The sequence below is a fragment of the Hevea brasiliensis genome, chromosome 13 (genome assembly GCF_030052815.1).
Source record: "Hevea brasiliensis isolate MT/VB/25A 57/8 chromosome 13, ASM3005281v1, whole genome shotgun sequence".
In the NCBI taxonomy this organism is placed as follows: Eukaryota; Viridiplantae; Streptophyta; class Magnoliopsida; order Malpighiales; family Euphorbiaceae; genus Hevea; species Hevea brasiliensis.
In genome coordinates, this window is record NC_079505.1 from 91,386,056 (window position 1) to 91,413,544 (window position 27,489).

The 27,489-nt window shown below is 32.5% G+C and overlaps 3 protein-coding genes across 3 annotated transcripts; all 3 read right to left on the reverse strand.

The window, feature by feature from the left end:
- Positions 1-9,413: 9,413 nt before the first annotated feature.
- LOC131171992 (protein BOBBER 1-like) lies at positions 9,414-12,663 on the reverse strand. Its single transcript, XM_058132930.1, has 6 exons — positions 12,109-12,663; positions 10,549-10,721; positions 10,405-10,453; positions 10,034-10,200; positions 9,752-9,835; positions 9,414-9,633 (listed from the first exon to the last, which is right to left on the reverse strand). Exons 1-6 carry the CDS (start codon positions 12,521-12,523, stop codon positions 9,595-9,597), a joined length of 927 nt encoding a protein of 308 aa, XP_057988913.1. The 5' UTR covers positions 12,524-12,663; the 3' UTR covers positions 9,414-9,594.
- Positions 12,664-13,880: 1,217 nt separating this feature from the next.
- On the reverse strand, positions 13,881-16,427 carry LOC110660606 (receptor-like protein 9DC3). Its single transcript, XM_058132931.1, has 2 exons — positions 15,957-16,427; positions 13,881-15,840 (listed from the first exon to the last, which is right to left on the reverse strand). The coding sequence occupies exons 1-2, from the start codon at positions 16,407-16,409 to the stop codon at positions 14,023-14,025; spliced, it is 2,271 nt and encodes a 756-aa protein (XP_057988914.1). The 5' UTR covers positions 16,410-16,427; the 3' UTR covers positions 13,881-14,022.
- Positions 16,428-17,718: 1,291 nt separating this feature from the next.
- Positions 17,719-18,999, reverse strand: LOC131172243 (LRR receptor-like serine/threonine-protein kinase EFR). The gene is made up of 3 exons (XM_058133201.1): positions 18,472-18,999; positions 18,267-18,396; positions 17,719-17,999 (listed from the first exon to the last, which is right to left on the reverse strand). Exons 1-3 carry the CDS (start codon positions 18,997-18,999, stop codon positions 17,719-17,721), a joined length of 939 nt encoding a protein of 312 aa, XP_057989184.1.
- Positions 19,000-27,489: the final 8,490 nt, after the last annotated feature.

The following is a 27,489-nucleotide window of genomic DNA, read 5'->3' on the forward strand; positions in this document are numbered from 1 at the left end:
TTTTAGTCTTTGGCTTTGATTTAGGGCTTAAGGGGAAAGAGAATTTATATATATATATATATATATATATATATATATATATATAATAATCAGAGGTTCTAATTATTTTCTTTTTGAAAAAGTAATGGAGATGATGTAATATGTTAGGCCTATAATAAGGACAATGTGTAAAAGGACACAATGATACCATACACTGTCCCCACGCCTACTACTATCAGCCACTTTATTTTTTTCCTTTTTCTAAATTTATATTTTTCATCTTAGATTTTTATATATTCATTTTTAATATTAAAATAGTTTATTTTATTATTATTATCATCTTGCAATTTGAAAAAGGTTAAATGCACCAAGCTTTACCTGTGTGTTTGTGGGCTGGACAGTGATCATCACTCACCTCACTAGTCAATTAAATAATTCTTTAATTTTTTTTTTTTATATTATTTCATTATCTAGCCTTGTAGGTCTGTTCTCAAGCCTCAAGGGGTTATTACTTTTTAGACTTTTGAAGGAGCCAGCCCAACCCTACACACACCCTAGCTCGAAAGTTAAGAACTTTAATGGGGACATGAAAGTGAGTGATGGATGTTATATATTTAATTATTGAATTAAATTAAAATAATTAATTTTTTTTAAAATAATAGTATATCATTACATGCAAATTTAGTGAATTGATAGTCATAATTAATTCACATTGATTAGCCTTAATAAATATTAGTATTGAAATTCTAAAATTATTTTTTTTGTGTGATAAATGTGACTATAAAAAATTTAAACTCATGTGAGAATAATATTATTAAATATTAAATTAAATTTTTATATTTAAATTTATATATTATATTTTTTTAATTAATTATATCAAATTTAACAGTTATTATACATAATTTCATATGAACCTAAATTTATAATAGATGTAACTTTATAATTACAGTGAGGGCATCCAAAAATTGTGGTTGAATCTCATAAAATTAAAATGATGAAAACATGTAGCATAATTCTCTAGGCTAGGCTAGCACATAGGTTTTCACCTTATGGAATCTATCAAGTCAACTTTCGATTCCCTCAATCAGCCAAAAGTAACCAAAAGTCAACTTTGATCCTACCCATCAACAAGTTTGGATAGTTCATCCAGCATATACTAAATCTTAATGCTTCAAATAAATAAATATATTTCAAACTTTTCACTAGTTAAAAATTTATATGAGTAAAAGAATATTTTTATTTCCCATAAATTAGCTTGCTAATCTTTATTCTTGTTGTCATTTTTAATATAAACAAATAATTATCGAATATTAATCTAATGATATGATCAGGAGATATCATAAAATAAGAGTCTGTTTAATATTATTATTAAAAATATTATTTAAACAAAATAATATTAAAAATAATTTTATATTTTCGTAATATTATTATTACCCACTAAACTTGACAAAAGTTCCTTCTTCTGGTAGTGTCTCATACTCCACTAGCTACTTAATTTAACCAATAATAATTATTATTATTTGAATAAGATTTCAAAATCCAATATAGTAATATATCCTTGGTGTTATAATTAAACGTTGGAATTTCTTAACAAAAAAAGACAAAATTGATGAAAAATAATATAATCCTAATTGATCAAGAACTGCTCTTCTCTACATAATTTTTTTATTTTTTTTTTTAAATATCCTTCTCATTATTCTGCATAAATTATGGGGTATGCATGTTGAATGCAGCGAAATGAAAGTGACTTCTCATCAACCTTCTGGGCTCTAACTTAACAGAGCATTGACTGATCCTACTGATTCTATAGAACCAGTGAAATTGAAATATTGGATAGTATACATCCTAACCATTATCATCAGTCTCTTGAGTGAGGAGCTCTTCCTTTTCTCTATAAATTTATTTCTTTTTCTTTTTCTTTTTTTTCTTCTCGAATTTTACATTTAAACGACTATCAATAAATTTCTTAAATTGATTTTTAAAATTTTTTTAATAAATTCTTAAATCTATGTCCAATGTCTGTTTTAGAATGTATTTGAATTATTAGAATTCTGTTTTATTTTCTTAATAAATTTTATTTATTTATTTATTACCGTATTTAATCGTAAATTCTCAATTCCTTTTGATTGGAGAATTTTGATCTTCAACTACATGTAAGCATCTTCTATTTATTTCTCCATAATTGAGTACAGAGATAACAAATTTTCGAAAGGACGGTATTATATAAAATTTTTGTAGTAATCCAAAATAAAAGAATAATAACCTTCTACAATCTAGATGATTTATAATATATACAATTTTTAATCATTAATAATATATATTTTTGAGATTAATTTTTATTAAGTTAATTCTAATATAATTTTTATTTTAAATTAAATTGATTTGATTACAATTTTAAATAGGAACATGACTAGATCTACAGCTACACTTCTTTAAAGATTCTGCAAAAAAATGGCAATGGGAGGGGTAAGACATAAATAAAAAATATTCTTTAATATGTTTTTATTGAAAAAAAAATAAGAAAAATAAATTAAAATAAAATATTAGCTGTAAAAGAAACAAAACAGAGAAGGAGATAGAAATAGATTCTGTCTCCCAATTTGTCCAAATTATTCAAATTCTCTTTCAATGTGGTGATGGCTATTCCTCCACAATGCAATTTTATTTATTATTATTATTATTATTATTAACTTTTGTAACTTTCCCTAACTCAAAGCATAAAGCAAAGAATAAGTGTTGTAGAAGCAATGACATGGAAACATCCAACTAGCTGGCATACTTCTCAAAATGTTAAGCCCAGTCATCCAAGAAGAAGTATGAAAAATACTGTATCAAAATATTTTTTTTTTCTTTTTCTTTTTAATAAAATATTGTATGAATACTATTGAGTTTTAAAGACTTGAAGAAAGAGATGAATGTGAAAGCAAAAAAGCAAATATTGAAGTCCCACTTTGGGACATCCTTTTTCATAAGTGCAGTATAATTATTATTGAGGTCAAATAGCTTTCTAGTTAGAACAAAATTCATGGGAGGAATATGGAGTTTGGGCTGTAAAGTAAAAAATTAAAAAAATGCAAAAGAATTTCAACCCAAAATGCCCTAAAATAAAAAAGAAAAAGAAATAGTTTTTAATTATATTTTTAAATAATATTTAATAAATAAAAAAATTATTATGTACTTTTAAAATATATATATATATTTTTTATACAAAATTATAAAATTTACTCTTTATTAATATATAAAAAATAAAAAATTTATATTTAAAATTTAGTACTTTCAATATATTGTTTAATCTTTAGATGGCAGATCGGCCAGTACAGATAAACCTTAAAATCCCCACATTGGGAAAAAGAGAAAAATTAGCATAAAGGAAACTCCACTAAGTTCATAGACGTCGATGTCATGGAAACCCAGTTTCATCCTATAATGCAATTACACGTGGTGGCATGTCCATCCAGCATGTGCCAGCCGTAGTTGCTTAGTGCATTGCCATATTGGTGGGTGGGTAATGTTTCTATTTTAGCATAAGTTGCCTTATTAGTGGCAGGAGGATATTTTTATTTTTATTTGTTTTCTTTTTTTTCTTTAAATAAAAAAAAATTTAAAACAAATTAAGAATTATTCTATAAGTTTATTAAAATCTCAAATATTAAATAAGTGAATTTAAAAATACATAGAAAAATTTATATATTTTATAAAATTTTTGGGATTAAATTATTTTTATTAAGGAAGAAATAATGATAATCAAAGTGGCTTTAACAATTTCATTGATCTTTGTTTGCAACGGCTTCACTGCAGCAGAAACGACAATTTGTCGGCTGATTCCCTGAATTTCAGAAAAACCCTCCATTTTGTTGTTAATTACTAATTTAGTTGTCTTGTTTAAATTACTAATTGGATACAGAAAATGTCAAGTGAATCAAGTCATTTTCTTGCAAGCTTTTCATCCAATGACTTTTTCTACTTCCCATTCGCCCTTTACTCCATCCAAAATTCCTCTTCTTTTCTCCATATATATATATATATATATATATATATATATATTTTTTTTTTCTAATTTTAAATAATAATAAAATAAATATTTTAAAAATAAAAAAAAGGGTAAAATTAGGAAATTTGATTTAAATTGGAAAATGGGAAATTGAAAGTGATTGGGATGAAAGATAACACAGTTGTAGAGGATTGTCACATTGTGGGTTTGTCTTTTATGGAGGAATTGCAATTGGACAGCGCTTTTGATTTATGGGACCTATAGTCACCTTCATTGCCATGGCCCATTCTTGAAGGGCACTTTTTGGATTCTTCTGCTTGTTAAAAAAATAAAAATTGAAATGATGTGTTATGAGAGTAGCTGGCTGCCTCCTAATTTTACTAGTTGACATTGACAAAAGTAACATTCCACTCCTGTCCAAGTACAACCCATTTCCCACTCTTTTTCAAGATTCACAAAATTTCTCATATTTACTCTTTCTCTTTATTAGATTTCTCCATTTTGTGTGGTTAGTGGTGAATATTTTATTTTATTTTATTTCTCTTATTAAAATTTGAGTTAGTAAATTTTTAAATTTATTATTGATAATAGATCTTAAGCTTTTGTAGTTTTTCTTCTCATTTAAAGAAATTTTTATGAATTTTTATTGTTAAAATATGTTATTATTTTAGAGAAAAATACTCTATGATATGCAAATCCTTCCTTCAATAGGGTCTTAAACTTAGAAGTTATTTATGAACTCATAAATAGATTATAAAGTCAGAACAATGAAATATGTAATCTACTTATTAATTAATCTATATATTCTATCAATAATATTTTTATATTATTTTTTTTATATAAGTTAATTTTATTTATACAAAAATATAATTTATTGGGTTGTATTTTTTTTTACTATATTTTTTCCATTTCTATAAAAGAAAAATTACAGAAATCCTAATTTATTTATACTAACAATTATAATTTTAAAGAATTAATTTGTCATTTAATTTCAATTTTAAATGTCATTTAATGATTTTAATTGATATTATAATTTTAAAAGTATTTTTTATTATTAGATGATATAAAATATATATAAATATATAGGGTGCAAACCATTAAGAATTTGTCCACATTGGCTATCTCTTTCAAAAATGGGAAGGGTGATGGATTCATTGGCCAATGAAGTGTAAATGGCTTAGTGGAGCGACAAAGTTTTATGATATGACCTATCACGTTTGGACAAATGTTTTTTGGTTTGCTTCACACATGGTCAATGCTAAAATTAGCACAATTTTGTCTTCTTCTTTTCTCTGGTACAATAAGAATTTATAGAAATTAAATTAATTATAATTATACTTATTTTCATTTTTTTATTCAGTTAATTATATGAAAATATAAAAAATATTTTTATATTTCATTTTAGTTAATTATATGAAATTATGAAAATATTATTACTTAATTTTAGCAAATTATATGAAAGTATGAAAACTAATATTTTTGTACATTTTCAAATTTAGTTAATTGTAATTATATTTAATTAAAATGAAAAATTTTAATTAAATATATGAAAATATAAAACAATATTTGTTTATATTTTAATTTTATTTAATTATCTTTGATTATAATTTTTGAATTTTAATTAGTTATAGGAAAATATAAATATAATATATTTATACTATTTAATTTTAATTGATTACAATTATAATAAATTTGGATTTGAATTTTATAAATTTATTTAATTATAAGAGACTATATTTTTTAATGAAATAAAAATATAAAAATAATATGTTTCTTTCTTAAAAAAAAAACCTCAAAATAACCCAACCCTCTAACAAAAATTTCAAGAACTAATTTAGCTCAAAATTAAAAATTAAGCTAAATTGAATATGCCCAAAAGTATAGGGATCAAATTAAATAATATTTCTTGTTGTTATTATGATCAATGGTATTCTTTAATAAGTTATAGCATATAAATTCTCTATTTGACTCCTCATATTTCATTGATATATTTAAGAAAATTAATTATAAAATATTTTTCAATGAAGTTGAACTGGTTTGAGAAATCTATCTTTTATCCTTTAAGATTGTATAAAAAAAATTAGATAGTTGTAATCCAATTAGACTTATCATTATGAATTACACTTGAATAAAAAAATATATAGATTAAGATTAACGTCACAGTCTGCCACAATAATAAATAACTTTAATTTGTTAGCCGAAAGGGTGAGAAACTAAATAATGAAATGAAAATGATGAAATACTATGCATATGATGGGATAATAAATTAAAATTCACATATGGTTGTCTGCCTAGCTAGCCTATTAAGACTAATGCCAATCAATCCATGAAAATTGAAAGGACATTTCTTCCATTGTTTTACCACTGCATGCTCCATCCAAACGAAAGAGGTCGATTTTTTTTGTACTTTTTTATTGAATTTATCGTATCAAACAAAATAAAGAATTATTCAGTCTGAATCACTAGTCAAGCCTTTTTTATTTTTAATTTAAGCTATTTTTATCTTCTTCCAAACAGGGTTTGAGCGGAAGCGGAGCTGAACGATATGCAGAGGAGTTTGGGATCTATCTGCAGTTGAAAATGTAAGAAAAGAAGAAGGCAGGTGGGCTGCCATGCAACGTTGGAATGTCTAAATTAGCATGTTGTAATGAACTGACACCATGATTTTGACACGTTATACACACACAAATTAATGCATTGAAAATTTGTAAAATATTGCATTACTTTACTGCCATTAAAGGCCTTTGTTTTGGCTTTGCATACCCAGAATTTGCATCTTCATGTCATAGTTGTTCTCTCTCTACCGGACCTTCCGTCATATAAGGTTATGAAACTTCATCATTCAGCAACTTGGATCTCTATGAAAATGATTCACATGGTGTCGTTTAGCATCACTTTCTAAATTATTATTATTCAAAACGAATGAAATTAGAGAATCAATAATTGTCATGGGAAGATGAATTATGAGTGGTTGCACATGTTGAATACCATCACCAGAAGTTGACAATGTATGGATGAAGAAGCAAGCGAGTTCTAGAATTCAGCAGACTTGGTAATAGCACTTGACAATGTCGGAACCGAGACATAGAGCTAGGTTCCAGAAACAGTATGTTGATTGTTCTGTGACACTAAATTATATGTTTCTGGAAGATGCAAAAGAAAATGTCATTTTCAAAAATAAAATAATTTAAGCTGAATAGCTTTCTGAACTAAGCAATTAATTAAGAAATCTATAGCTGCCTAATTCCACTTATAGAAGCATTAAACATCTTCAAATAAGAAGTTGGATGTTCAAGTGTTTTGCCCATTTGCAATTCTTCATTAATTTCTCCAAGGACAGGGACTTGAAAATGATGTAAAAGAGATCATCATCTTGTACATGATTTGATTTCTCTCCATCAATTCCTGTACTGTTGCTTGATGAATATGCTTATTATTGCAAACTAAAGACACCCATTTAAGAAGATTAATATTTAATTAATTGGATAATAATTAATATGCAAAACATCTGTTTTGCAGTAGTACTGAAAGATGTTCTGAAGACGATAACATTGAAAATCATTACTTTTCACAGAACATCACTCTTAATCTCTAGAAAACTGGAGTTGGAGATGAGGATAGGAAGAATTCACAACAGATATGGTGTGAATATAGAATGATTTTCAGATAAAATTAGATCGACCACAAATGGGTTATATCAGAAAACTACAGAGATTGGATGGCGCCCCATTCAGTCACAAGCTTTAGAGAAAGCTCAGATTGTGGAATGAAATCAAAGCCATTAATTAAGCACAAGGACCTACCCCATAATAGGACAATTAAGGTGGGGCTCCCAAGTTAGTCCATTAACCTTTTAATGGAAAAGGGCATGTGAGAAGATCAATCGACATCGTTGGCAGGCTCATGTAGGGTAATGTAATGAAATGGGCTTTCAAGTGGATTGTTCTCTCATATAACCAGGTTTTGTCGCTTCATGATAGGGGATTGGTAGGAGCCCACCAGGGGACATCACCCTCCATGGCAACACCAAAAGGGTCCATAATGCCCATGTCCAGACAAATTTTCAAATGCCTTTACGATATGTGCATGGACGGCACCTGTGCACCAATTTTTTTGGGGTGACATCTGATAACAACCAGTTGGGTGGGGTTAAGTTGTGGTCGGACCGAACACTTGCATATTTTCAATTATGCGATCAAGTATATTAATTGGATCATTTTAATAATCGGGTCATCAAACTTATTATTATTGTTTGTGTAAGTTTTCACATTTTATTATATTATTTTATTTTGTTATAATATCAACAGAACGAAATCTTATATACAAAGAACTAAAGCTTGTTTGTTGGTTGGGCCCATATCAATTTAAATTCATTAATTCGAGAAAATCAAAATTGGGTTATTGAATTTCTCTATTCGGATTTGATTTAAATTTAATTTTTTTTATTTTGATCAAATTTAATAAAAAAAAAAATCCAATTTACCTGAAATCAGATTAGCCTATCTATTTAAGATCCATATGAATCCGGTTTTGAGCCCAAACTGGACAAAATTATGATCAAGAAAGAGATTTAAGTCTTTCTCAGTAAGGACGAGGACAGCGGGATGATAATAGGGATTTTTTTTTTTTTTTAAATTGTTGGCACACGAAACGCTATCGTTTGGAGCGGACATTTTTGCCAACCACAAAACTTTTTCCAAATTTTGTTTTCTCAGGGCTGCACCAGGCATCTAAAATTAAAACATCTTCAACCCAAAAACACCACCTCACCAGTTGGCAACTCGATCGAGAACTACCAGTCTTTTCATCTGCTAATTCTCCAAACTATGCCACCTTTATTAGGTTCTGCAACAAGTAATCTCATCGCTGCAAGGTTTCTATAGGTTTGTATTAAATCTTTCCTGGTTATAATCACATGGCCTCACAGAATTCTTGCTTTAAAATTACCACCACCACCCTCCACCCCCCCACCCCCCCGCCAAAAAAAAAAAAAAAGAACCAGATTACAAGGGAATATGAGATATAAACTTTCAACACCACAAGGTAAGTAACTACAACAAAGAAACCCGATTATAACCACTACAGGAGGGGGAATAAAAAAATAAACACGCAAAGAAGTGATTTACAAAATATTTACCAAAAGGGATGTTTTTTTATCAGATACATAACACAGACAAAAAAACCAAAAAACAACTTGATCGATACTTAGAGTAGCACCCTGCTTGCGTGAATCCAAACTGTCCACGTCCAAATTGCTTCTTGTCCAAATTGTTTCTTGTCCTACTGGCAGAAAAACACCCCCTTTGATAAAAATTTTATAAGCCAACCTATTGTGTGTGAATTTTATTTTAAAATCCACTTGTTTGTAAAAAAGCCCTATTATTTTAGGCCAAACGAAGCAGTATAACATGAAGGAGTTAGCACCACAAAAGCTATATTTAAATTTGGGACCGCAAATCACACGTCTATTTAAAAATTTTCAACTCCAAAACTGTTAACAGAGTTCAACCAATCCAAACCTTAGAGTTACCCATTCCAAGCCCAACAAAAAGAAAACCCACTGGATAAGGAGAGGCCCCAGCCATCTAGACTAACCCTCTGCCGCCAAATTAAACATTCCAATCTTATGATATCTTGGCCTTCGAGAAATCCAACTCTGGATGCTGCAACATCAAAAACATTCATATCAGATTATCAAATTAGAAAATTTAATAACTAGAGACCTATTTCTTAGTAGAAGAGGGGTAAGTTGCCTCAGAGTCCAGTGCCTCATGATTTTACCTGAGCCATGAACTTTTTGAGCATCTCCTGCTTCTGCATCTCATCACTGGTTGGGAGACCCATTGATTTCTGTCGCTGATCAAACTGTTACAGTAGGGGAAACAAAATCCTCAGGAATCATTAAAACAGGATAGAGATTACCGCAATAACAGTCCAAGCTAATCAAAAAACACAACCAACTGCTACATCAATTAAGACCTTCCATCTGGCAGAAAATCCCAATTGATAAAAGATGGGAAACAATATCAACAAAAGAAATATGTAAAAAGCATCAAATTTTACCATCATCTTTTCAACAGTCTGCCGTGTTTCAGGATCCAGGTCAGCTAGTTTGCTATTTTCAGGTTCAACTTTCTGAGTATTAATTTCAGGATCTCCCTTCACTAAGCATTTCCACCATTCCATTTGGTCATGCTTGGTCAAAAGGATTGAGATGGTATTCTGGTCCTCTGGAAACAGCAAAGAAATTAGTACATAATAAGGACAAAAGATCTATCCAGAAATCACACAGAACATTCAGATAGTTGACTTTGATGCCATTGCTAAAGGTTAAACATGATTGCTTAAATCCATACAAATATTTCCATTCATATTATGGCAGAGAGAATTAAATATAGTTGGTGCATTTCTAATGCGCGTAATGCTTAACATACCTATGCTCCAATAGCAATCGTCAACCCTGATAGGCTTGTAAAGCTCTCCCTGCAAGTAATTGAAGACACAATCAAGGGAGAATGATCCAATCAAACAAAAAGATACTGATTTCAGCACAAAAACAAGTATACTTTCAAACTTACTTCAATTATTGAAGGCTGACCCTTTAGTCCAACTTTCAGATGGTTTTTCTTTATGTCACATACAACAAACCTTGATTTAGTACCAGAAGGAACAGGAACAAGTACATTAACCTCTTGTAGGGTCTGTGTCCATGAATATTTCTCCAGATCAAGGCCATTACCTTTGTTTGGAACTGTCCATAATATTTGAGAAACAGATGCAACAGAAAAAAGTAAGTACATTATATATTGAAATATCTATCCTCTATAGGAACAGAATAGGTAACTTGACAACCAATTAATTTGATGAATAATGGATGAGAACTGAAGCAAGGTAGGTGGATATGATTGCTTTAATAGATAATGGCAACATGCAAAACTCTGATACTTGCATGGAACTTGCACAGAACTATAAGATTTTAATAAATGTGAAAAGATTACTAGGGTGCAATATGAATTTATATAGAATGCAAGAAGCTATGTACTAAGGAAACAAGTTAAACCTTTGCTTAATCTATCAAATACCTGTTATTTCAAAAGAAACCTTACACTGTCATTGACCATAATAATTTCAAATGTGCCATCATGTCATATGGTCTCAGTTCTCATTGTATTAATCTTAAAGCTTTGTTCAAACTATAACCAGTTTCAAAAACACAATATGAGGTTCCATCTTTGAGCAACCAAAAAAAGTAACTTCCAATGTCAGCAACAAATCCCACAATCTTAACTTTTAAGAAAAAGACAGCATTTCAGATGTATTATACTAAAAATAAGATTTGTAACCAGAGGTATTAGAAAAATTTACATCTAGAGCAGATTGAAAGGAAAAGAGTTCTAATAACATACACTTGCTAATCAATACAAACAAGTAACATATAGAAGCTTGGCCTAGAGAGGCACACCTAATAAGGATTGAATCTAATAAAGGTGAATTTGCCTAATTCTTTCACAAACATTCAAGGGTCTCAACATTTTATTTACTTCACACTCTCGAGGCCCAAAATTATATCCACCCTTTCTCTTCCCACATCATCAACAACAAACAATAGTCGACACTTGAGAAAGTCACAGGCAAAAGGAAAAGATGCCAATGGCTGCATCTTATTCTTCACATGCATTATATACCCGCATCAAATACTATGTATTTTATCCAATCACCCTTCTTGTCCAAATACCAGAATTACAAAATTTGTACGTGATTTCAGGCTTCCCGTCCTTTCTTTCCTTTTCTATTGCCATTGTCGTCTAAATTCTACAGAAAAAGTATTGAACAATAGCAGAGTAAAATTAGCCAAGACTGAAATGTGGCATAATCCTAAAGTTTTAAATCATTCCAGGTCCGAAGAACTCACAATACAAATAATAATCACATAGCAAAGCAAACTTCTCAACGTTCTCGCCACTAACAAGTAAAGGATAGGGGGGAAAAACCATGCCATCGTCTATTCTCCGCCATTAAACGGGTAAGCATGAAAATTTACACTTTACGCTATGCAATTTCTCTAACCATACAAATAAAAGTTATCAACAAACATAAAATAAAAAAAAAAAAGATACAAAGTCAGAATAAATTCATACCTCTGCCGCCACTTTCCTCCTCGATCTCCATTGGCTCCTCCTTGACTTTGGTCTTTATCTCCTTTTCGAGCTCAACCTTCTTCTCTTCTTTGACCTCGGCCTTATTCTCCTCCTTCAGCGTCTTGCTCTCATTACCCGTGAGAGCAGCTTCCCTTTCTCTCTCCTCCGCCATCTTCTTCTTAACCTTATTCTTAGCTGCCATCACCACAGCCACGATCTGCTTCTCCGCTGTGTCTTCAGCCATAAATTCGGTTTCATTCACCAGAAAATCGAACAGCCTCTCCACAATCCCTATAGGATTCCTCGGATCGAACGTCGCGTTAAACGACAACGTTTTAGATGAAGACGACGATGACGGATTCGGCTTTGGGTTGGTCTCCTTTCCATCCTCCTGATACTCAGAAATTATCGCCATGACGATTGGCTTGTCCTGGACTCGGTTGACTCGCTGAGTGAAAACTGCGAAACCGCTACAGAAACGAGAAGTAGGCGCTAAATTACGAACTAGCTTGACCTTATAATTACATAGGTGAATGGAGGCACTGGGAGCAGAGTCGCGCAGAGAGTTCCAGAACCTTTCCTTTTCTTTTTGCTGTAAAGTCCCTCATGTTTTTACCATTTACGATATTTTGCCTGTTCTATTTTGCATAATGCTAATAAATACACTCTTTGGTATTATTGTTACTATTAACTATGATTTAAATTATAGACATCACAATATTACAGTTGAATTTAATATTATTAAATTATTGAAATGATTTCAATTAAATTAAATAAACGCGGTAATTTTATTTAAAATTAGTTTTATATTTATATTTTTTACTTAAATTTAAAAGAAAGTAAATTATTGAAAAGATTTTTAAAAAAAAGTTTATAATCGATATTAAAAAAAAGAATTTTACACATTTATTCTTAATAAAATAATAATTCTTAAAATAAATTAACACTTTTTATTTAAATTATTATTATCAATCATTGTTTTTTTTTCTTTTAAAATATATCAATTATTGTTAAATAACTTATAAAAAAAAATAAAATGATAATTCTTATCAAGAAAAATGGAAATAGTACACTTTTGTCGAGTTATGTATTATTCACTCATTATTTTACATATAATAAACTTTTAATATTAATAAATATTTAATTATTCATGAGCAAATAATTTTTAGAATAATCCTTTAGAAAAACATTTTTCATATAAACATTAAATCAATGAAAATTTAAATATTTAAATAAATATTAAATAATTATTAATTACGCATTGATAAAAGAAATTAACATGTTCATATGAATTTTTTATATATAAATATGTACAAACTGAGAACTTTAAACACCAATTAACGGCTATAAAATGATTCATATTAATAGAAAAAAAAATTACTTTTGAAAAATTATAATATTCAATTTTTTTAAAACATGAACAAAGAAATTTTATTTTATTTTATTTTATTTTATTCTTTCATCTAAAAATAAAAATAAGAGATAATATAGGCTAAGGTTACTGATATGGAAAGCTATTTTAAATTAAATTTAAATATTTTTTTATTTATAAAAAGTTTACTTGAAAAGTATTTTAATTCTTCATGAATTATTTATTAAATTAGTTGAAATCTTAATAAATTAGGTTATGAAAACTGGAAATGGATACTCCCTAAATAGAAATATTGTTTTCAGAAAACAAATCACTTTCATAATAATTATTACAATTTGCATTTCTTTATGTAAATATCATGGAAATTAATATGAATTAAAGGTTACGTATGCTCTTGCTCTATACTCCTAACGACTGTGACATTGCATTATTAGCCCTTAACCAGCCAAATTTTAACAAGGCAGCTCCTAATAACAATTAAATTCTATTTGGATCCTCTTGGAGGACGAATTTTCATTGATCCTTTCCCTATTTTCAGTCGTTTAGCGTCCACCATTTGTCACAAACCATTGTGGCTTTCCAGTTTGAAACATAATATACCCTATAGCCACTCCGATTACTAATCCACTTGCGTAACCCATAAGTACGATGTTCCACTCAAAAATAACATCTGCAGAGAGATCTCCTTCCGACAATGGCAACGCCGGAATGATATCATTGCCACGGGCTTTTGACAATGGAAATCCACATAATCCCAAGTTCCCTTTATATGACTCGATTCCAAATGTGTTGAATTGCTTGCCTTGAGGAATTCGTCCTGTGAGTTCATTGAAGGAAAGATTTAAAACTTCAAGAAATGTCAAATCTACCAATTGCTCAGGAATGCTCCCAACAAGCTTATTTGAGGAGAGGTCTAACCATTCAAGATTTGACAAATTTCCCATTGCCTGTGGTATATGTCCTGTTAAATGGTTATGAGAAAAATTTAGCCCTGTTAGATGTAAAAGCCCTCCAATACTTTCAGAAATTTCTCCTCTGAACTGATTATATGACAAATCAATCATTGCAAATATATCAAGGACTTTGATCACATCAAAATCAACCCCTTTGATTGTGATTGTCACATGAACCACATAATATTCCCCAGTTTTCTCTTTCATCATGGCTTGGAATTGCTGAAAGTATCTGGTTGGCAAAGGACCTGTGAAGTCATTGTGGGAGAGGTCAATTACTAACAAGCCAGGGAAGGGAAATCGAGCTTTGGGGGTAGGTATGGGACCAGAGAATCTGTTGCGTCGTAGAACAAGAACTCGTAGCTCTTCAAGATTTTCCAACCAGTAGGGAAAAGATCCGTTTATCCTGTTGTTACCTAAGTTCAAAATTTCTAAATTGCTACAATTAATCAAAGATCTTGGTAACGGCCCTTCCAATTGATTGCCATTCAAGTCAAGACGAGACAAGCTGTTACCCTCCACACATGTTGCTGGTATGCTACCATGTAAATTATTGTTCCCCAAATCCAAGACAGAGAGATTTCTAAAGTTTCCAAAACATTTTGGAATAGTTCCACTTATATTGTTTTTAAACAAATAAAGATACTGCAGAGAATTTAACCTGCATATCGAGGAAGGAATCTCTCCTGAAAAATTGTTGTCTGCAAAGGACAAAAATGTTGTGGAAGATGGTGGTACTTGAAGTGGACCATGAAACTGATTCGCGGCCAAGTCCAAGTAAAGGAGAAGATTGCTAAAGTTCCCAATACATTTCGGTAACATTCCACTCAAACTGTTATAAGACAAATGAAGAAATTGCAGGTAATTTAAATTGCAAATCGAGGAAGGGATCTCTCCAGAAAAATTGTTGTATGCAAGGGAGAAAAATAGTGTGGAAGATGGAGGTACTTGAAGAGGACCATGAAGCCGATTCATCGCCAAATCCAAAAAACGAAGATTGCTAAAGTTTGCAAGACATTTTGGCAACATTCCAGTCAAACTGTTATTAGATAAGTCAAGATCTTTCAGGTAATTTAAATTGCATATTGAGGAAGGGATCTCTCCAGAAATATTGTTGTCTGCAATATAGAAATATTCTGTGGAACATGGCGGTACTTGAAGCGGACCATGAAACTGATTCATTCCCAGATTTAATACTAATAAGTCACTGCTGAAGTTTCCAAAACATTTTGGTATTTTTCCACTGAAATTATTTTCAGACAAGTCGAGAAAAATAAGGTTGTTCGAACCGCAAATAAAAGAAAGTACTTGTCCAGAAATATTGTTGCCTGCAATAGAGAAAAACTTTATGGAAGGTGGCACTCCCTGAAGTGGACCTTGGAGAGAGTTGTCACCTAAATCCAAAACCTGGATACAAGAGATATCAACGATATTGAGGAAGGGACTGAAATAAATTCAACATCAATTAGCTTAATTTGCAATCAAATTAATTTTATTGGAATGTATATAGCAGCAGTGAGTACCTCAAGAGAAGATAAATTGGCAAGAGGAAGAGGAATTTTTCCGGTGATGGACATATTCCTCAGAATTAAACGTTCCAATCTGCGTAAACCGCAGATTTCCATAGGGATTTCTCCGCCAAAGATATTATTTGCAAGATTTAGATGTCTTAGAAAGCTCAAGTTGCCAATATGGGGTGATATAGAACCGACAAGGTTGAGAGACGACAGGTTCAATTCAGTGACTCTCTGGTGGCGACGACCGCAAGTAACACCGTACCACCCACAGAAGTGGACACTTCGATTCCAGGAGGCCATGATCCCAAGAGGATCATGAGTTATTTTAGCCTTGAATCCAAGCAAGGCTACTCGGTCTGTCTCATTTTCTCCATTGGTTGACGCAACTGATGAAGTAGAGTATACAAGAAGAAGAACAGCAGGGATACAGAAACACAGCAAAGAGACTGAAGAACTCATGGAAAACTATGCAAGTTTAGTCTGTTAATTAAGAATAAAATTATTAAGAATAAAACTTTTAAGCCTACATAATGGAATTTAACAGTCTAAAATCCGCGTATTCGTGTCCACCGGGTCTAACTGAAGTGATTTCCGAATTCTTAAATTCCAAGGTCAAAAGGATTAATATTTACAAAATGATGGGAAAATTCCAAAGGTGCACAAATCAAAGACCATGGCAGGACAGGTGGAATTCTTCACGAAAAAGAGTGGATCCTTGTGCTTCATTGTCTTGTTGGTGGTGGTGGTGGACTTAGACATTTAATTCTATGCTAGTCGTCTCTATTGACTCAATAACTTTATATATAGAAATTACAAAAAGAATTATTGGATTCCTTTGCAGTTAAAACGCGCAATAAAAAATTAAAAATTAATAATAAAAAAAATTATATTTAAAACTTATTCTAATTCTATATAAAAAATTGATAAATACTTCAATTATAAAATATTATTTTTATCTAATTATGCATTTCATTATGATCCTTTTAAGTTGTGGTTATTAATTTCAAAACACATGAGAGTGGCAGAACTAGACATTTTAAGTTGAGGAAGTCATAGACAAAAAGTGTTAGTTTTCATATGAAATGTAAAATGATTGAGATTTTGCAATTAATTAATTTTGTGTACAATATTAATAAAATTTTTAATTTGTGTTGTTAATTTGAAATTTAAATTCATGTTCATTTTTTTTAAAAATACTTTATTCACAAAAAATTAAACACATATGAAAGAATAAAAAAAATTAAAAGACATTGTGATTAGTAAAATAAGCCAATGGTGACATTGCATGATTAGCCTTTAGCAAACGAAATTTTAACAAAATACGTCCTAATAATAATTAAATTATACTTGGACCCTTTGGAGCACGAATCTTCATTGATATTTTTCTCATTTTCTGTTGTTTTGCTTCCACCATTGTCACAAACCATTGGGGCTTTCCAGTTTGAAACACAATATACCCCGTAGCCACTGCGGCTATCAATCCACTTGCGTAACCCATAAGTATAATGTTCCACTAAAAAATAACATATGCAGAGTAATCTCCTTCCGGTAAGGTCAACGGCGGTGCGATATCATTGGTACAACCTTTTGGCAATGGAAATCCACATAACTCCAAGCTCCCTTCATATGACTATTCCAAATGTGTTGAATTGCTTACCTTGAGGAACGGGTCCTTTGAGTTCATTGAATAAAAGATTTATAACTTTAAGAAATGTCAAATCTACCAATTGCTTAGGAATGCCTCCAAAAAGCTTATTTGAGAAGAGGTCTAACCATTCAAGATTTGACAAATAGCCTGAGGTATATGTCCTGTTAGATGATTATGAGAAAAATTCAACCCTTTAAGATGTTGAAGCGCTCCAATACTTTCAGGAATTTCTCCTCTAAACTGATTATTTGAGAAATCAATCATTGCAAATATATCAAGGACTTTGATCACCTCAAATTCAACCCCTTTGATTGTGATTGTCACGTAAACCTCATAATATTCCACAGTTTTCTCCTTCATGATGGCTTGGAAATGCTGAAAGTATCTGGTTGGCAGAGGACCTGTAAAGTCATTGTGGGAGAGGTCAATTACTAACAAGCCAGGGAAGGGAAATTGAGCTTTTGATGTAGGTATGGGACCATAGAATGTATTGCATCATAGAACAAGAACTCGTAGCTCTGCAAGATTTTCCAGCCAGTATGGAAAAGATCCATTTATCATGTTGTTCCCTAAGTTCAAAATTACTAAATTTCTACAATTAATCAAAGATCTGGGTAATGGCCCATCCAATTGATTGCCATTCAAGTCAAGTCGACTCAAGTTGTTACCCTCCACGAATGTTCCTGGTATGCCACCATGTAGATTGTTCTTTCCCAAATCCAAGACGGAGGGATTTCTAAGGCTTCCAAAGCACTTTGGAATAGTTGGACTTATATTGTTCCTAGACAAATAAAGATACTGCAGAGAATTCAACATCAATTAGCTTAATTTGTAATCAAATTAATTATCTTGGGATGTAGCAGTAGCATGTACCTTAAGAGATGATAAATTAGCAAGAGGATGAGGAATAACTCCTGATAGGTTGTTTCTGGCCAGAGAAATTATTTCGATCTCTAACAGAGGGCTGAAATCCTCAGGAATTTTTCCAGTGATGGAATTATAACTCAGATATAAATATTTCAATCTGCATAAACTGCGGATTTCCAAAGGGATTTCCCCGCTAAAGATATTATTTGCAATATTTAGATATCTTAGAAAGCTCAAGTTGCCAATATGGGGTGATATAGAACCGACAAGGTTGAGATACGGCAGGTTCAAATGAGTGACCCTCTGGTGGCGACGACCGTATGTAACACCATACCACTCACAGAAGTTGACGCTATGATTCCAGGAGGTCATGACCCCAAAAGGATCATGGGTTATTTTAGCCTTGAATTTGAGCAAGGCCACTCGGTCTGTCTCATTTCCTCCATTAGTTGACGCAACTGATGAAGTAGAGTATACAAGAGGAAGAAGAATAGCAGAGATACAGAGGCACAACGAGGCGACAAACGAACTCATTAGTGTTTCTGGTATCGGATAGAATGGAAAACAATGCAAATTCAGGCTGTTAATTAGGAATACAACTTTTAAGCCTACACAATGGAATTTAAGAGTCTAAAAGTCTAAAACCCGCGTATTTCATGTTCATGGAGTCTACGCTGAAGTGATTTTCAAATAATTAAATTCCAAGGTCAAAAAGATTAATATTCACAGAATGATAAATTCAAAAAGATGCACAAATCAAACACCGTGGCAGGACAAGTGGAATTCTTGACGAAAAAGAGTGGATCGTTGTGCTCCATTGTCTTGTTAGTGGTAGTGGACTCAGACATTTAAATCTATGACCATGGTAGTCGTGTCTATTGACTCAATATTATACAGAGGATTATTGGGTTCCTCAGCCGTTAAAACACGCAATGAAAAACTAACCACAAAAAAATTATTTATATTTAAAATTTATTCTAATAATAAAGAATAAATCAATACGCATGAGATTTTTTTTTTTCAAAAAAAAGTTGAGTCAAAATTTTCCATTCTGTTGTTGCTGTGGAGTGTGGACAACCTTTTGGATGGAAATATGGAAGATTTCTCTATTTGATTTGTATTTCTGTTCGGTAAATATTCTTGTCACCTCCTGTCATCACATGTAAAAAAATAATAACATAATTAGGAATATCTTCTGTCTCAATATGGTTGAAATGAAATTTTTTTTCTTCTTGATAAAAATACTATCATTGGAGACATTGCAAGTAGTGGCAGTAGTCAAAGTTTCATTTGAAGTGATCCTAGTTAAAACATGTTAATTTCTAATAGTATTTCTCCTTTTAAATTTTAAGTTTTAAATAAAATAAGAATAGAAAATTATTAGTTTTAACATTTCTATTAGATTGATGTGGCCCAACCGCAAGTGCACGGGTCGCACAAGTAGTATACATAAAATATCATTCTCTCGAAGAGTTGTGTTAATGATTGAATTTTTGATATAGAAATAAACTAGTTTTAACTAAATCTAAACTAAAAAATAATTAAATAAAGAGATTAGGAATTGAAGGGTATATTTGTAAATTCAGCAAATAAATTATCTATGTGGAAAATTTAACTAAAATTGTAGGAAATAGATCCAGCAAAATAAAATAAGACAAGAATTAAAGCATTAATCAATCAAAATCAACTAACAATCAACAATAATAAGACAATAATTCTGGAGTTTAGGGGTTCATATTCAAGTTATTTTGGGATTTTAAATTGGTTATCCAAACACATTGAAATTACGGATTTCAAGGAGATTAATTCTTAAATCCTTTAAATATTCTTTCGAGTGAGACAATGAGTGCCTTAATTAACTTAATTCTACTTTTGTAGAGTTAAAATTAACTGAAACTCATTAGGTTCTTTAATCAATCTATTAATCATCTTAATCCTTAATCTATTTTCATATCTAAGTTAATTAAGTCTAATTTTTTGATTATCTATCACTAGGTTTTCTCCTTTCGGTGCTTCAACCAAGATTATGAATAATACTTAATAGGATCCTACACTAAGCATATTATTAGGCACATAAGATATGGATAAAACCTCATATTAACCATATAATTTGAATTAACCAGCTTAAATCCTTAACATATCTTAAATATTACATACCCCACTCTAGAATCTTAAAAAAAACTACTCACTACTCATGTTTAATACAAAAAATTCTAGCAAAAGAAGGAAATAAAAGATGAAAAGAAAATTAAAATTGAAAAAACCCAATGAAAGAAGTGTAGAAAATGGCAGAGATGAAAAAGGATTAGAGCTTCAGATGGAAAATAACGAGATAGCGGCTCCTCTTGCTCCTCTCTCGCCCTCTTTCTCCTCTTTTTCGCAAAATGAGGCAATAATGCCTTTTTATACGCCTTGACATCAACCCTAAAAATGGATTAAAATGGTGTTTAGTGAGGTTATACACGTGTGACAAAATCTTATCTTTTCAATCAATTAATTAGGAGTTGCATAGCCAAAACTGTGCCCGTGCAGTATCTTATTGTCACGACTCAAAATTTTGTATCGTGACCGGCACATAATTTAAGCATTCTTAAATCATACAAGCCTCATTAGAGTATTTTGAATAAATATATTTCACTTACTAATCCTAAAAAAATAGATAAAATCCAAAAATACTGAATAAATAATATAAATATCCCATAAGTAAACTGCGGAGTCTCTACAGATTTCAAATAAAAACTTAATGTAACACCCCTATTGGTATAGCCTGGTATATTTCACTGTTCCGGTGACCGGTGTAGATCCGAACAATTAATGGGATTAGGGCCACACTTAAGACAATTTGAGAAGCCATAAACACAAATAATTAGTAATGTTTAATTAGTTAACTATAAATAAGAAAAACATAACATAAGAGGTTAAACGAGCCGAGAGTCACAAATGATGAGTGACCTCCTGAACGCATCGAAGTCATTTTAAACTCAAATTTCGAACCGTAAAAAGTGACGCTGCGGTCCTTAGGACCCTTATGAACACAGTGGAAAAGAGAAAATCACGAAAAAGAACTGTTAAGTCAGTCAAATAATTAGGTCAGGGAGCCGGAAGAAATATTGGATTATTTGCAAACCGGGATGAACCGGCGAGGGGCAATTTGGTCAATTGACCCCGAGAGCTGACTCCTGACATAACTGTCAAATAAAATCGGAGAAAAGAAAATTTCGGAATCGACAATAGAATTAAAGAACTAATAGAAAAATAAATAGAAAAAAAAAAAAAGAAAAGGAAAGAAGTTAGAAAAGTCAAAGGTGATGTCATAAAAGAATTAATAAATTGAATTAATTAATTTGGATTTAAGGGTCTTCCATAAGCAAAATAGATAAAAGAAAAGAAAAAAAAAATTTTTTTGATTACTTCATTCCCGTCACTCTTTCTCCCTCATTTCTCTCATTTCCCTTTCCACCATTAACACCCATTTCAAGCTTTCAAAAGCTTGATTTTATTTTATAAACTCCCTAACTCCTTTAAGTAAGTCTTGTTCTTGGACTTTGACAAGCATCTTGACAACAAAAAGAGGAGGAAAGAAAGAAGATTTGAAAAGGGAGAAATTCAACAAAAGAGGTTAGTGGTTAGTTTTTAATATTATGTTTAAATTCATAATTAAGTAGTTGAATTACACTAGAAATTGTGGAAAAATACAATGAAATAAATTGTTGAAGGACCAAACCTAAATTTTAGTCAACTAGGGTTTGAGGATGTGTATGCATGAACTTGGTGAATTTAAAGGTGTATGTGAGCTTATTGGTGTTGAATGATTAGCATTAAAACAATTAAGTGTGATTAATTACAATAATTAGATGAATTAGGGTTTGGAGGCCTAGGGTTTGAGGCAAATTTTGGAGAAATACATAAATGGCATGTTTGACCTGTTGTGAAGTGAAATAGTGGTCAATTATGACCAAATGAATTGTGTGGGAATGGTAGGAAATTAAACCAAATTCGTAGGTCAATGGTCATGCTGCTGGCAGCATGACCAAACCCACTTTGAAGGACCAAAACTCAAATTTTACAAGTCCAATTGATATGCCACCAATTGGAGATGAAAATAGACATAAAAGAGCACAATTTTCATTAAGGAACCATTGCCAAAAACTGACCAAAACTTGGTGAAACAATTGACCAAAGTGAGTTGATAGCAGGCTGCCATCACTAAACTGACCAAATGAACAGTAACTGTTCATTTGGTCATAACTTGAGCTAGGTAGGTCAAATTGACCTGAAATTTTACCAGAAATTAGATATGATATAGACCTAAAACTTTCATGAAGAACACCAACCCAAATTATGCCATTAACTCATTCAAATCATTGAGCAAAATTAAAATTTCTGTACTGAAATTCTGCAGATTTTTAGTTGAGCAGCAATGTTTGGATAGCTATAACTCTCTCTAGAAAACTCGGATTTAGGCGATTCTTGAACCGATGGAAACCTAAGACATAGTACAACATTTCATATGAAGAAAGTGAGACCAAATTATGAACTTAACTTGATCAAACAATTGACCAAAGTTGAACCAAAAATCTGACAGCACCTAAATTGCAGTATGAATTGCACGTGAACAGTAAACTTATTTTGGCCATAACTTGAGCTACAAAACTCCGATTGAGGTGATCCAAAAATGAGAATACACTTAAGACAATAAGGAACATTTTCTATGAAGGAAGTTTTGTCAAATTCCAACAGTAGATCGACCAATGGAATAGTGCAACCGGAAAACCAAAACTAAAATTGGCAATTTTGCCAAAATGACCTAAGCATTAAACAAATGACCAAAACCAACAAGTTTGGTGACCAAAATGTGGTATGTGGGTGAAGTTGGAGTTCCCATACCTATTAAGCCTTAGAAAGTCAATAATTTGACTTGAATAGTGCAGTGAATAGTAACTCAAAACACAAAATTTCGAGAACGTCGAATTTAACAAGTTAGAGTTAGGTAAATGTGAAGCTAAGTTTATTTTGAATTTATTTTAAGTTCTATTACTGAAACATTGTAAAATTGTTTATTTCAGTTGAAAGAATATCGGAAGGAACCGAGGAACCGAGTCGAGGCTAAAGGACGACTCGTTTGTTGTTTGTGCAAAATATTACTATGCTTTAAAAAAATTCATTGATTAAATGAATGAAATATGCATTTTATTGTTGCTTTGAATTGTTGAAAATATTGTGACCTTACTTATGATGTTTTGATTCAAATTGTGAAAATTATTGTGTATATTTGAAATGACAATGTTTAGCAAATTGTTAAGATAAGTTTTAAAACCACAGTATCATGACCATATATTTGAACACCTCACTAGCACGACTAGTGGGGGTAATTAGTTTCGAATTTTGATTCCTTCTCTGGAGAAGTGTTGAGGTGTGCCAGTAGAAGAAGATGTGAATGGATATCCATATATTTGAGCTAGCTAGCCTTGTGACATGATTTCTCTTTAGCCTCTGGCTATCGAGATTCATGTGATTTCTCTTAGCCTCTGGCTATTGAGATTCTATTTGTTTCGAATGGCATGATTTAACTGTGGGTTTTATGAAATGTGTTTTGATACTTTGAAATAAACTTGGTTTACATGTAAAATCTTATAATGCATGATTATATTTAATTTTCATGTTTAGTCAAATTTTTGAATGAATGTGCTTTAAGTTTTGCATAAAGATTATTTTAGTATATTGTGCACCACTGAGTCTTAGTACTCAGCGATAGCTTTATTCTTGTGCAGACATAGAGATTAGAGGAGCAGCAGACTGAGCTGCTGAGGTGTGTGAAGTCATCAGCTTGAAGTCTTCGGGTATAATTTATACCCTAACTGTAAATATTTCTTTTGATGTATATATTGCACATAAATGTATGGACATGTACATGGGTCTTGAGCAGCTTGTACAAAGTTTGTATAAAAGTTGTAATAAATTTTAGTTTGGACTTCCTGAATGTAAATTTTAGTATGATGAATATATAAATTGTTTATCTTGAATGGAATACGAATAAATGATATTGATGGACAGTATTTTGAAGAAATTATTGAACTTGTGAATTTGAGAAATTGATTGAGATTGAGTTTGAAATTGAAGTAGTGGTTGAGAAAAACTTTTAGAAGTGCTTTTTACAGGTATTCGAAGAACTGTTTTCTCAAAATACAGAGGAAACTCTCAAAATTTTTATAAAATTTGCGGAAAACTAAAATGGCCAAAAATATTAATTAGTTTTAATTTCAACTAAATGTTTTAAATACTTATTTGAAATGCTCACCACTTGTCAAAGATAAGAAAATTGTTTTAAAATCCCTTGTAGGGTACTTAATGAGTTATCGGTAGGTGAAGTTCGGTAGTTCATTAGGTATTCTACGGGATCATGTTATGCCTTACAGAGGTGTAAGGTGTGACATGTTTTAGTGGTATCAGAGCAAGTTTTTGAATTATGTTTTAAATTGTGAATTTGTGTTTTTCTTTGTTAAGTACAACTGCTCAATGTCCATAATTGTTACATACAGTGCATTACATCATGAATATGACCTAACGGAGGGAAATCTCCTTGTGTTATTTGTTCAGGAGATACCCTAACTTCAGACTGAAATGGAAGAAGGGGATCGCTCAGTTGAGCAGTCTGTTGAAGCTGAGGCACAAGGGGAAGCCCCAGCTTTACCGAATGTCGGTGGTCAAGAAGACGCCCCACAAATGCCGCAAATTCTCGCGATTCGCGCAGCAGATAGCGGCAATGTTTCAACAAATGGTGGGGTATGCCCGCTCAAGCTCCACCCTAACCACTGTGGCACAACCACCGCCTCCAGCATGGGCTTTGATAAATTGCTAAAGTATGGGTCAGAATTTAAGGGTACAGTGGACCCTTTAGAGGCAGAGCAATGGCTTGAAAGAATGGACAGAGTGTTTAAGAAACTGCACTGCCAAGATGAGCTGAAGTTGGAATATTCGGTGTCGCTACTGCAAGGGGATGCGTATGACTGGTGGAAGACCATCCCCCACAGCTTAGCTGAACCACGATCTTGACCTAGGATGACTTCATCGAGAGTTCGCATGAAATACATCCTGGATGCATATGTTGATCGAACGCAAGAATATTTGAGTTTGAAACAAGGGAACCGAATCAGAGCAGAGTATGAAAGAGATTTCTCAAGGCTAAGCCACTATCTCGAAGCTTAGTCTCCACCCCTGCAGACAGATGCAAGAGGTTTGAGTCAGGGCTAAGACAGAGTCCGAGAATGCAAGTTGTGGGTTTCAGGACATCAGAATTTTTCTGAATTGATCTCACAAGCCTTGGAATTAGAAAGGATAGAATCAGAAGGGGCAGTGAGGAAGGGTTCACAAGAGAAATCAGAAAAAGACAAGGGGGAAAAATCAGTTGAACAGAGTTCTGGTGCTACCTCTGGAAAGAGAAAGAAGTTTAGTGGACCCAGCAGGGGTCGGGGTGGAAGATTTAGTAGAGGCAGATTTTCCGGACAGAGACCCCCTAGGTCCGCGGCCACTGCTGTGGGTTCACAGTCTGCCCGCCCCTGTGAGACTTGTGGCAAGATTCATGGGGGGGAGTGTTATTGGGCCACTGGAGCCTGTTTTAACTGCGGAGGCAAGGGTCATTTAGCAAGAGACTGTACTAATGCTCCGAGATATGGTCCAGCTCCTACTACTGCCGAGGGATCTATTCAGAGTCCTGCTCCCAGAGGTTCACAGTCAGTTGGCAGAGGAAGAGGCAGAGGTAGAGGCACTGCTCAGCGATCGGGGCACAATTGGTCGGTCCAGACAAGGACGTGCTTCAACCAGAAACTATGCAATGAAACAAATGAGAAGAGGTCGAGACTTCGATGTGGTAGCTGGTACATTCTCTCTTTCTGATCAAGAAGTATTTGTATTGTTTGATCCGGGTTCAACCCATTCATATGTTAGTGCTAGCATAGTTTGTTCACTTGCTGTTCCATGTGTGCAAATGGGTTTTGAAGTTCTAGTAACTAGTCCGTTAGGACAAGAAGTCCGGGTCAACAGAATCTATAGAGACTGTCCTTTGGTGATCCAAGGACATATTTTCCTGTCAGACTTAATTGAAATGCCCTTCAGAGAGTATGATATCATCTTGGGCATGGATTGGTTAGCCAGGCATCATGCCATGATTGATCAGAGATCAAGATGTCACTTTTGGTCTCCTTTGTATGGTGATGTGGTAATACACGGGAGAGGCATTTATCGCCATCAAACATCATTTCCGCACTAGCCAGAAGGATGATTAAAAAGGGGTGTGAAGCATACTTGGCACATGTGATAGACACCCAGGTGGGGAGTCCAGCACTAAGGGACATCCCTACGGTATGTGACTTTCCGGATGTATTTCCTGATGAATTGCCAGGATTACCTCCAGAAAGAGAGGTGCAGTTTGAAATTGATGTTATGCCTGGTGTGGACCCAATCTCCATAACGCCATATAGAATGGCACCTGCAGAATTGAAAGAGTTGAAAGTGCAGTTGCAAGAGTTGCTTGACAAGGGCTTTATCCGCCCTAGTGTGTCACCTTGGGGAGCGCCAGTATTGTTTGTAAAGAAGAAGGATGGCACTCTCCGGTTATGCATTGATTATCGGCAGTTGAATAAGGTGACAATAAAGAATAGATATCCATTACCCGCATTGATGACTTGTTTGATCAGTTGAGGGGTGCAGCTGTGTTCTCCAAAATTGACCTGAGATCAGGTTATTATCAGCTGAAAGTACAAGAGCAAAGTATTTCTAAAACTGCCTTCAGAACCCGCTATGGCCATTATGAGTTCTTGGTCATGCCATTCGGGTTAACTAATGCTCCGGCTGCTTTTATGGATCTGATGAACACTATTTTTAGACCATACCTCGATCAGTTTGTTGTGGTATTCATAGATGATATATTGGTCTATTCGAGGAATGCAGAAGAGCATGATAGACATCCATGATTGTACTGCAGACTTTGAGAGAGAAACGACTATATGCCAAATTGTCAAAGTGTGA

Coding starts and splice junctions, on each gene's coding strand:
- LOC131171992 (XM_058132930.1), bottom strand. CDS start 12,523: ATGGCGATAATTTCTGAGTATCAGGAGGATGGAAAGGAGACCAACCCA. Junction 10,454..10,548: donor GTCAGCCTTCAATAATTGAA/GTAAGTTTGAAA, acceptor AATTACTTGCAG/GGAGAGCTTTACAAGCCTAT. Junction 9,634..9,751: donor TCAAAAAGTTCATGGCTCAG/GTAAAATCATGA, acceptor TTGATGTTGCAG/CATCCAGAGTTGGATTTCTC.
- LOC110660606 (XM_058132931.1), bottom strand. CDS start 16,409: ATGAGTTCTTCAGTCTCTTTGCTGTGTTTCTGTATCCCTGCTGTTCTT. Junction 15,841..15,956: donor CCAATTTATCTTCTCTTGAG/GTACTCACTGCT, acceptor TCTTGTATCCAG/GTTTTGGATTTAGGTGACAA.
- LOC131172243 (XM_058133201.1), bottom strand. CDS start 18,999: ATGAGTTCGTTTGTCGCCTCGTTGTGCCTCTGTATCTCTGCTATTCTT. Junction 18,397..18,471: donor CTAATTTATCATCTCTTAAG/GTACATGCTACT, acceptor AATTCTCTGCAG/TATCTTTATTTGTCTAGGAA. Junction 18,000..18,266: donor ACCAGGAACATTCGTGGAGG/GTAACAACTTGA, acceptor ATGACTTTACAG/GTCCTCTGCCAACCAGATAC.